At 36.3% G+C, this 12,078-nt stretch overlaps 1 protein-coding gene across 20 annotated transcripts in view; it reads right to left on the bottom strand.

The window, feature by feature from the left end:
* ETV1 (ETS variant transcription factor 1) overlaps positions 1–12,078 on the bottom strand; it is a 97,634-nt gene continuing 85,556 nt past the window's right edge. For 19 of the 20 annotated variants that reach the window (XM_065542261.1, XM_074035401.1, XM_074035398.1 and 16 more), the window contains 2 exons: positions 8,451–8,552; positions 1–2,832 (listed from right to left, as the gene is read on the bottom strand). In XM_065542261.1, the coding sequence (XP_065398333.1) occupies positions 2,611–2,832; positions 8,451–8,552 (324 nt within the window). In that variant the 3' untranslated portion in view covers positions 1–2,610. Of the gene's footprint in view, positions 2,864–8,450; positions 8,553–12,078 lie in introns of all 20 variants that reach the window. The other variant, XM_065542264.2, reaches the window with a different exon arrangement.

Below are 12,078 nucleotides of genomic sequence, written 5' to 3'. Positions count from 1 at the left end.
TTGCAGAAATCAGCTGCCAGATTTATTAATCTACCTGAAAATAAAAACATAAAAACACAACCAAAAAGTGGAATAAAAACAGAACTTAAAAAATTTTAGATACATTTTCCAAAAGAGTTTATAATGTAATATTTTCAACCCTTCTGTATTGGAAATACACTTAATGTTGGTCAATTATGTATTTAGTTCAGTGAGTCACTACCTTAAATAGCAAAACATATAGTGTGTCCTTAAATATTATATAATTAATACCATTTCTGCCATTGATCTCTTGTGATAACGCATGGCCCAATTCTTCCTCACTGACTGACTAAAACTAGACTATTAAAAAGAAGAAAAAGGAGAAAAGGGAAAAGGAAAAAAACAAAAGAACAAAAATGAATCCTCAATACAGTTTTCATTCAGAATATATTTTAAAGACTCACTTACATTTTCTCCTTCAATTTCACCAAATCTCAATTATATATCTCAATTCTCTTTCCAATAAAACTTTCACTGAATATTTTAACATCTGTTTTTATTCTAAGTGCTGTAGATGGCCACATAAGCATAGTGGGGGGAAAAGGTTCTGATTTTTAAGGCATAGTTTTCTTTTTTAGGCCCATAATGGGCCAAAATAATACATGATGTATATGAACAACAATCACTGAAATCGCAGGTTACATACGTATTTTGAAATTGGAGTATTTTTTTGTAGGATTAAATGTGAAGAGTAGCAATTTTGGTGTTTGGGTTTCTCGATAACTGCTCCATTTAGAGAAATGAGCTGTGATCTGTGCAGTTTTGGAAAATGGAGAGCTGGGGGGATCATCTTTAAACAATCTTTTCCATGCTTATAATGAAATGCTTTTATAATAGGTTTATTTTGACTTTGTGTTTAGAACTTTTTTTTTTTTTTTTTTTTTGCATTTTGCTATAGACTCGTTAAAAAGGTTGTTCTTCTGGGATATTATTGATAGACGGAACAAAATTCATGTCCCTTGCTTGAATATTTTAGAAAGCTCTTCAGAGATCCTATATCCCCATTGACTCATGTTTCTTTCAAGGTGAATGAAACAACATACCCTGCTTTCAATATTTTCTCCAAATGCAAAACAAAAACAAAACAAAAAACTTTGAAACTTTAAATCTTTAAATCTTCTTTCAAACAATCCAATCACATTCACAGAAGTGTCCAAAAAGAGATGATGGATACTATCAGTGCCAGCACTATGTCATACAGCAACTTCCTCATATTCTTTGACAGTTTGTAAATAATTTTCCATATCACCAAAAGTTACAAAAGGTTCCACAGTTTCCCTTAGCAAGCTGAAGCTTACTCTTCATTTGTCAATGTGCATAAAAGCTGCTTATAGCATAGCATGGCGTAAGCTATTTTTTAAGCAATAAATGGTTTGAGTCATCTATTTTGTCCTGAAATGCTATCTGTAGTTAACTGCACTGCTTATAAATGGTCATAGTAAATTCAGCATGAAAGAGAATATTACAGAAAAGACAGCAGCAGAAGCATTAGCATTATCTAATATTTATATATGTTATCAACATAACACAGCAGTAAAAGGTTTAAATGCATATCAATGGGTACCATGTCTAAAAATTACTATAGTACCTATTTAGTGTATTGGATATTTTTCTTAAAGAGTGCTTGCTGTAACTAGAACAGCATAATATGTGATTTAGTACAGTTAATTCTTATTGATTAAATAATGTATTTATGTACTGAAGAAAGTGAAAAGGAGACAGATATTTTTTGCTTCATTTTGATTCCAGATTTAACATTTAAATGAAGGTTCCAAAGGACCATGACATGTCATTATTTAACTGAAATGGGCTTCAAAATATTTAAAAGACAGTATGATTTGTATCTAAACAGCAAGGTGGCACCAGATAGACATAATGCTACTGGCCTATGACTCAGTTTGGAGCCAGAGTCCAAAATTGTGCCCCTCATTTACAGTCATGGTGATTATTCAACTTCAGAGAGAATTACCCATTTTATGGTTATCCTCTGCAAGTCATATATAAAGCAAAACAAAACAACAAACAGCAAATGCGATCGCTAAATACCTTTTTACAAGAGGTGCAAAAAACAGTCATTTCTAACAATTAAACTGCCATTTACAGTAGATTGGGTTTTTTTGTACACCTGCAGAGACTCATAAATGATAGGGGAAAATGCCCAAGGCAAATAGTCTCCAAGTGGATATTTACACAATGTGAAATTAACTGTATCATAGACACCCAGAGAAAATAAACATTATCTTATGTTGTTATGAAATCAAATAGACATGATATAGTTTCATCATACTCAAAACTTGTAGGACCCCATCCCAAGCCTAAGTAAAAAGTAATCCCCAAATCCCTCTGCCCATTCACCCATTAGCTTCCTGTTACACAGAATAAATGTTTAGATTACTCCCACCCACCCTCAAATAAAGTGCACAGTCCATGGCAGACCATAGAATAATGCAACAGGAAAAGCCCCTTTTTGTGTATTATTATTAAAAAATAAAATACAAACAACAGAAATAAAACAAAGATTCCGCGATTCTCTGTATCTTGCAGAAAAAAGGAAAAGCGCAAAAACGCCCTGCTTGACTGTCACTTGTGTTAATACACGTAGCCTTCGTTGTAGGGATGGGGGTTGCAGCAGCCCCCTTCCGGCATGTAGGCCATGCTCTCATCAAAGTGAGAGAGAGGCACTGTGTCCTCCTCGTTGATGTGACGTTCCATGTCTGTCTTCAGCAGTGGGCGCTGGTTATCTGGAAAGGCCATGGAGAAAAGGGCTTCTGGGTCACACACAAATTTGTAGACATATCTCTCTCCAGCCACCTGATGATAACATGGAAGAGAAAAACCCATCCTCACCATCGCCAGATGGGGAAGGACAGGGAAGGTAAAAAGCAAAAACGTGGTTTAATATACCAGAAAGGATGGGTAACTCTGGCCCCCAAAAAGCGAACAACTAATAGCAAATACACATCCAAAAAAAAAAAAAAGTCTCTACTTTGTGGAATAAACTACAGTTCAGTCAAGGGAAATGCAAAATGTTGACCTTGAATCATAATAGTTAATTCCAGATATAGCTAGAAAGCACAGGAATTTGCTTGTTTTAATATAGAGGTAAACTTACATTGTTGTTTTGAAAAAAGTCATTATTTTATGCAGGCATTTCATATTGAAAGTTTTTTTCTGCATTCTGAAAGGGAGTATCTACAAATCTGTACTTTTAAGGTATAATCTCCCTTTTAATATTACATATCTGAAATGGTATAGAAACTAGATTCAAAATTTAAAAGAAAAATGTGCTTTATTCCCAGTAAGACTAGAGTAGTAATTCACTGATTCACAGAGTAAACTGATTCTTTACTTTTTTTCTTTTTTGGGCACTATGTGTTTCCACAAAGGAAAAAAAAAAGAAAAGAAAAAGAAAGAAAGAAAAGGAAGGAAGGATACATAGCCTCATTTAAATGAAAGATGGATCAAAAGGACAGTATCCTGGGTACATCACTTTTAAAAATGAAGGCAAGATGCATTAGACAGAGTTAAGGATGTGTGTAAAGTGTCAAATTGAAGTAAGAGGTGTAAAAAAGTGAAAAGAATTTAAAATACACAATGCCTAGGGAGGAAATGAGAAAAAGAAATGTGACAACTGCCTGGAATAAAGAAGTAGCATAATTTATAGGGTATGACATACCCCAAACTTAAATTCTGAAGAGTAATGCTTTCCTAGAAAATTATAAACAACTGAGTGAGATGAATACGCCTCTTGTTAATAGACAATGCTGAGATGCTCTCAAAACCCAGGGCGGGTGGGTGGATGAATACAGTTCTTTGTATTAACTTTGATAGTCACTTTGTATGGGTGTGTAGAAGTATGACATTTTAGAAAGCTGAAGGTGACACGATACCTCCATGTCCCTGTACATCAACAAAGGCATTTGCTAGTTGATTTTTGATGTGGGGCAACAGTGTGTTCCTGGGTTATAAAGTATCGCTGTATCTTTGGGGGAAAAGGAACAGTTGCCAATGAACACTGCTGCTCTGAATTCAAATGTAGAACTTTTTTTTTTCTTTTGCCCTAAATTTAAGTAAGAGGAACCACTTTAGAGAATTCAAACAATCTGAATGTTCCTAGGTTTGAAAGAAAGAACAGTTAGTAGTTTTTATGAATTTGGACCTATTTCTTAGACTACCTCTCAGGGGCTTTTTCCGTGAAATGGAGACAGGAATGGAGCCTTAGAAAGCCCGTTGCGAGGTTGGGATGGAAGTCTGCAGCACAGAGCACTGTGGCATAAACAGAGGAGTCTGGCATACATTTATTTACTTTAGTCCTTCATACAAAGAAAATTAAGATCTTAAAGGTGAAGTGATGAAATGACCATAAACATAAAAATAGGCACTATCAGGAACAAAGCTGAGATAATAAATCCTAGTTTTCCTTTTTTTTTTATTTGTTCAAAGTATATGGAGAAAAAATAAAATAAAATAAATGGCCTGCATACCTCTGAGTGTTTTATAACATGCTTTGTTTTGTTTGGGGCTGTGGAGGAAGAGACATTTGCTTTAAGTACTGGACTTCCTTTGATGGGTTGCTATTGGCTATACTTAGAAATTATGTAATAAATGAATTAAAATGTGTAACATGCAATCAAGCTTATACAATCTCTTAAAGACTCTGCCTTTCCTCACTGCTTCCTTCTGTATTCCTTTTGAATAAACATTTTTAGGGCTACTACTTCATTTGCTGGACTATGTTAAATGCTACTGAGTCTGGAACAAGGGATGATAACCAACCAAGGGAAATGATATCTTCCATTATTAGTAATACTATACTAACATGGAAAATGCTGTACATTAAGTATAGCCAAACTGCAACACTGAGACAGACAGAAAAAATGGAAATTTTTCCAGGGAGATAAATCAAAAGTAAACAAGGAGATAGCTTTAGAGCTGTGCTTTCAATGGCTGGATATTTAAATTATGTTTTATCTCATAAAATTTCAGAAGTAATATGCGGATACTGAAGGATAAATTAGAAATTAACAATTAAGTTAAAACAAAGGGTCTATAATTATATCATCCAGAATATAATCACCATTAACATATTGGTATATATTGTTCTAGGCATTTCCAAATTTTGAAATAGAAGTACACATAGGCATTGTCTATAAGGTAAATATACACTATTCCATTGTTTCTTACTTCTTCCATAATTACTAAAATTAATTACCAGTTGTCAATTTTTTTAACATGTTTAGATGTAAGTTTTTTCTCGAATCTTCTAATTTTTTATGTCACATACACCACATATGCCCACAAAGTTTTACGTTAATGAACAAATATGGTCATATAAATATTTTCTCCTACTTGTTAAAATACATAATTCAACATCATAGTTTTTGCTATTTAAAAAAGAACAGCATAGTTTTCCTCTGAATGACTCTACTAGAATTTACTTGAACATCAGAATGGTACACATGTGAGAATGTGATTAGCTGGGTGCAGTGAAGAAAACCTGTAATTCCAGCTACTTAGGAGGCTGACGCAAGAGGATTGCTGGAGCCCAGGAGTTCAGAGTCAGCCTGAACTGACTGGGCAACATAGCGAGATTCCTTCTCTAAATAAGTAAATAAATATAATTTTAAAAATAAAGAATGTGAGTAATGCATTGGGGGAGTCGGTGTGTGGCAAGAAACAGTAAGAAGAATGTGAATGAGAAGGGTAAATATAGTCATAAAAATTGTAAGGGGCCTTGATTGTTATGCTAGTTACAAGTTCTGTAGACTTGAACTATTGCATGTCCATTAAACAGCTTGCCCTTTCTTTCTTTCTGTCTTTCTTTCTTTTTCTTTTTTTTGAAACAAAGTCTTCATTCTGTTGTCCAGGCTGGAGTGCACTGGCATGATCTTGGCTCACTGCAAGCTCCGCCTCCCGGATTCATGCCATTCTCCTGCCTCAGCCTCCCAAGTATGGGACTACAGGCACCCGCCACCACGCCCGGCTAATTTTTTGTATTTTTTGGTAGAGACGGGGTTTCACGGTGTTAGCCAGGATGCTCTCGATCTCCTGACCTTGTGATCTGCCTACCTCAGCCTCTCAAAGTGCTGGGATTACAGGCGTGAGCCACCACGCCCGGCCAACAGCTTGCCCTTTCTTACATTATACAGTGACACCCCAAAAGGTCTATCACATTGCACTTTCCTATATTTGCTGATTAATGAGTTGTAAATAGTTTCCTCTGACAGTTACAGCCTAATGGGGAAAAACGTGAGGAGCAACAACACTTTAATCCATCATTCAGTATCTATGCCACCATTATTTGATAGCATTTTGCTTTATTATTAAAAGAAAACACACATAAATGTGATATGGGGTACAAGGATGAATAAAGAGGAATGTGGAAGTGGTGATACTAGTAACACGTCTGAACACATTTGAGAATATTTAAGACCAGGCATGACAGCCTAGACATACCCTGTCTACCACTGTATGTAAAAGCTGAGGTGTAATTAGGGGTCTCATAATAATTTTTAGTTCTCTGCAAATGCTCCCTTTAATAAGAGACTTGATGGTCAAGAGAGATACACCAAATATGCCTTGGTTTACACTGACTTCAGGAGATGAGATGCACTGAAGCTCCCCTTTATTGGAGACTCTTACTGTGCCAGTTACAATGTAAAGTATCTCAAGTACATTATTTCATTTAAACAGCAACTTTAATGAGGTAAGAATATCACCATTTACTAGGAAAATAATCTGTTCAAGAATGTAATCTGGTGAGAGGCTAGCATTCAAACCTAATTCCTGATGGCCTTATCTGTTACTATTGTGCAGTACTGCCCAGGGACACTGCTGAGCACCATCTGTGACAGCCCAGGTGATGTGCCCCTGCATTAGGAGGATGGTGGTGAAAAAAAAGGAATGGAACGTATTTGAAGGATCTGACTACAAAAAAGTAGTTGAGAGAAAGGGAGGAATTAGAAATGACCCCAAGGTTGAGATGAGAAAGACAGGAGGAGCAGGTAGTGAACAGTTACACATTTTGAAGGCATGATTCAGAAAACAGGAAGCAACTAAAACTGGAAGTCAGCCTTTTCTTTTAAGGATCATGGAAGTTCTAACATCTGAGTCAGCAAATTCTACAGCATTAAGGTAATAAGCCTCTTGTTAATAGACAATGTTCGAGGAAAGTCAACAGTGCTATTTTTCGCTGCTCTAATAAGCTTCATGTAGCAACTGGTCTAGTTTTTCTCGGTATAACTATGGTGACATAAAAATATGCCACAATCTATAACATGTAACTATGTTTACAAACCCTAAAATAAACAAACAATACAAAATAAAACTATAACATTCACAATAGGTAAATCATAAACTTGGTTCATAGTCAAAGCAATTAGATTTCTGTACACATGCAAAGCTAAAGGGTGTAATAAAAACAAATATCCATGTTTTATCTTCATTCATTTACTTATTCCTTTCTTCAAAAATTTTATATTTTGAATGTAATTCACTTGTTTTATCTCTACTCTTTTTTAAAAAGTTACTTTTGGCCGCGTGCATTGGCTCATGCTTGTAATCCTAGCCCCTTGGAGGCCAAGGCAGGCAGATCACCTGAGGTCAGGAGTTCAAGCCCAGCCTGGCCAATATGGCGAAACGCCATCTCTACTAAAAAGAAAAAAAATGAGCTGGGCGTGGTGGTGCGCGTCTGTAGTCCTAGCAACTCAGGAGGCTGAGGCAGGAGAATTGCTTGAACCTGGGAGACAGAGGTTGCAGTGAACCAAGATTACGCCACTGCACTCCAACCTAGACAACAGAGCTAGAATCTGTCTCAAAACAAACAAACAAACAAACAAAAAACTACTTCCAAATATTGTGGGAAGCTCATTTGAAATAAAATATATTGAACTTCCACCAACCAAATAAGATCAAATATTCACTTTTTAATGAATGGTTTAGGATGTCAAACTGTCAGATGATAAAACTAAGCAAGATTTGAGGCAAGGAAAAAAAATGTTTTTACAAATGAGAAAAAGAAATGTCTGTTTTAAGAATCAAAACAAGAAAAAAGTACAAATTTATTCTAAGACTCTTTATTGCTACAAACAAAAGCATTTCAAAATTATATAATTGTGGACAATGCACAATAAAAACTTCTGAAGATAGATGTGATATTAATACTAAAACAACCTTTTTTAACCATGTGCAGCAAAGTAGGACCTTCCAGAAAGCCTATTATTTTGTATATAACATTGCTACACATTTGTCTACAATGTCTATGCATTTATACATAGAAAGGCTTGTAATATCAAAACCAAGAGCTAAGCATTTGTTAAAATGAGTGAAAACCTTGCTTCAGCAATGCAATGATATGTGGCGTTTAAAGTATGACGTGCAGATTAATGTGCAACATTTCAATGAATTTTAATGCTGTATTAGCTGCTCACCTTTTGCATAATTCCTTTCTCATAGTAATAGCGGAGTGAACGGCTAAGTTTATCATAGTTCATAGCTGGCCTGTTTTTCTGAATGCCCCAACGTCGGGCCACCTGCAGCCAAAACAGAATTACATTGTAGTGTTAAGTATTAACTTATCAGCATATTTCATAAAAATTAATTAACTAATTACCTCCAAACCCACAAAAATGTCCAAGTCAAGGATATAAGCAAAGTAGAAAAAGCTATCGTAATCTGGATTTCCCGTGTCCTGGTTTGCTTTTGTTTTTTTTGTTTTTTGTTTTTTTTTTGAGATGGAGTCTTGCTCTGTCACCCAGACTGGGAGTGCAGTGGTGCAATCTTGGCTTACTGCAACCTCCGCCTCCTGGGTTCAAGCAATTCTCCTACCTCAGCCTTCTGAGCAGCTAAGATTACAGGTGGGCCCCACCACGCCCGGCTAATTTTTATAATTTTAGTAGAGATGGGGTTTCACCATGTTGGCCAGGCTGGTCTCGAACTCCTGACCTCAGGTGATCCACCCACCTTGGCTCCCAATACAGGCGTGAGCCACTGCGCCTGGCCTGGTTTGCATTTTAAACCAGGCGTGCAGTGATCCTACTGAAGCACCACAATGGAATTATTTGTCACTATTGTTTTGGATACAAAATTAAATGGAAATAAGGAAATGTTTTCACAACAGGAATGAACAAGTTACAGTTCACCAAAATAAGGCATGTTTTTCATTCTGAGATATACTGTCTGTTTTATCCTTCTTGATTTTTCAGACAAAAACTATGGATAAAGAGCAGCTTAGTGATCTCCTTGTAAAGGTGTTTTACTGAGGTTATGATAAGCCAAAGGAAAAAAGATACCCTGCTCAATACTATGTGAAAGAGTGAACAAGTGACAATGTGTGTAGCAGAGGAAACAGTATACAAATTAATAAACCGACTACAAATACTTTTTATTGCCTAAAGCAGCAGCAGAATAAAACTGTGGGCAATAGTAAACTGATGAATTAAGCATTCATTTAGAGAACAGTAATTGGATGCTAAAAATAAGAAGGAAGTGGAAAAGGTCACCATGTATATGAGTCTGCAAACAAAAATCTCTAAAGCAGAATGTCTACTCTGTTGTTTAGTAAAAAATCTCAGAGCATTTTATTATGTGGCTTTGGAGGAGCAATGTATCTAAGAGTTCTTCAATAGAGTTTTAAAAAAATCCTCTCTCCTCAATGTATATATATCCCTACCTCATCACCACCCCAGGCTAGCCAAAGCAGTATACAGAACAGTGTAGCTTGCTTTTGCTACCCCAGCTAAAGTCACTCTCTCATTAATTTCCACTTTTTATTAGTCTGAGCAGAAACTGCAGCTGCCATGCAAACCTAGGCAACCGCAAGAGGACATTATCTAATAGGGCTAGGGAGTGCCTTCATTTCCATAAAATTCCAAGTTGTTGCTATGTCACATATACTAAAATAGAATGCTTTTCAAAGAGATCATTCTGCCTCTCTTCGCTTTATTAGTAATAACCTTTCTCCAGGGCTGTTTTTTTGTTTTGTTTTGTTTTAAAAATACCGATCCTAGCTATCTTCTCTTTCAGTAATTTTTATTCTCTGAGTGAAGACATAAAGTACTTTAATGACATGCATCAGTATGTTTTTTTAAGAGTAGAGAGATGTGATGTAACAGGGACAACATCATATATCCCAGCAGATAATCACAGTGGCAGGTACATCTTAATTTTCCAAAGATAAACTTCATTTTAATGTAAATCTTCTGAGCAGTAGTGAATTGAAAAGGGGTTGGGGGGCCTGGAGGGGGAGGCAATAAGAAATGAAAGCATTTTCTAAAGAATATTTCATTCAAAAACCTAACTATGGACATCAGTGAACTTTTAATAGGAATAGCAGCCAAACAACATGCAAACCTGGAGGGGATGTGAAAATAAAGTATTAGTATCTCCTTAAACAATAATTTCTGAATCTTTATTCATTCATAAATGATTATTTTCTAGAAACTCACCAGGATGCACCTAGAAAATAAAATACTCGCCACAACTTTAAGACAATGTTGTGGAGGTCTCTAGGGAGAGAAATATGATTTTCAAAAATACCACAGAGTTTGATGCTTTATCGTGCCGGTTCACTCTCAGCATCATGGGTATTAATGGACATTTAAAAACAATACAATGTATTCTTAGAGTTGTTTTCGTGTGATATTCCTAGTAAAGTCAGGGTAAATGGGAGAGAGCAATATGCTTAAGAGATGCAGACAAAAGTTTTAAATTAACAGCATAAATAATTCCAGACCAGGTAGACCAACCACCAACTGAGAAAGTTCATTCAGCCTTCACATATGACCCACCAATCGCCACCATATCCAACACCACTCAAAGTCAAGGCATAATTTCCAACATGGAGTGGGAAAAATGGTGGGAAAACTTCCAGTGACTTCCTTATAATACACCTTCAAATGAAAACTTAAGTTGTTAGCGAAGAGAGTAAAAAGATGATAGCACTAATGGCATTCACTCTTATTGTCAAATAAATTACATAAGACAATGTAGTAGTTCAAGCATTATTCAACTTATTTTAAAATATCATGGTCGAATATGTAACATTGAACCTGAAAACAACAATCAGGGCCTGGCTATCAGACTTCCTGGTAACTCTTCCAGCTCAACAAGCTTCAATTTCATCAAAAGACTTTTATACTGAGTCTTATAGATGACTTACTATGTTAATAATTGTTTCCTGGCCAGGCAGTGTGGCTCACACCTGTAATCCTAGCACTCTGGGAGGTTGAGGTGGGCAGATCACCTGAGGTCAAGAGTTCAAGACCACCCTGGCCAACATAGTGAAACCCTGTCCCTACTAAAACTACAAAAATTAGCTGGGTGTGGTGGTGCGCACCTGAAGTCCCAGCTACTGGGGAGGCTGATGCAGGAGAATCACTTGAACCCAGGAGGCAGAGTTTGCAGTGAGCCAAGATCGCAACACTGCACTCCAACCTGGGTGACAGAGTGAGATTCCATCTCAAAAAAAAAATTGTTTCCTGGAACAATTCCCTAGGAGTCAATGACTCATCCAAAAATAACATTTCATTATCTCAAATATCTCAGAAAAAGAGACTTTAAAGATCATGTGTTTTCTAAAGTTACCCTAAACACATTGAGCAGATAATCTGTGCGGGTCTGGAGTCTCACTCAATATCATTTTAAACTGCAAGTTGAAATATAAAGAAATGGAACCCATCAGTAATTCCAATAAGATGGCTTCAGAGACATCTTTCACGGATTGTGCTGACACAGGCACCCAATGAGCTGCTAGGCAGTAGAGGGAACAGGGTGACCACAGGTCACACAGACAAGAAATTTCACAAACCCTTTCCAAAGAAGAAATTTAAACAAGACCCTACAGTCATTGCCTGATGGAAGTAATAGCAACAGTCAGCAATGCAGCAATCAGATACGGGATGTTTCATTTTGAACAAAAGCCTTAGGAGACATTCAGTGCTTATTGCACAATTCCCATTGAGTTAGTTATTATTTGGAAATGCTCTACTGACGCTGAATTATCCAGCCTCGTTTTAACTTTGTGAGGCTGCTACAGAAAAGTTGTCTAAATGTCAGTCT

The sequence above is a fragment of the Macaca fascicularis genome, chromosome 3 (assembly GCF_037993035.2).
Source record: "Macaca fascicularis isolate 582-1 chromosome 3, T2T-MFA8v1.1".
NCBI lineage: Eukaryota > Metazoa > Chordata > Mammalia > Primates > Cercopithecidae > Macaca > Macaca fascicularis.
This window is presented reverse-complemented; position numbering and strand designations above follow the sequence as displayed.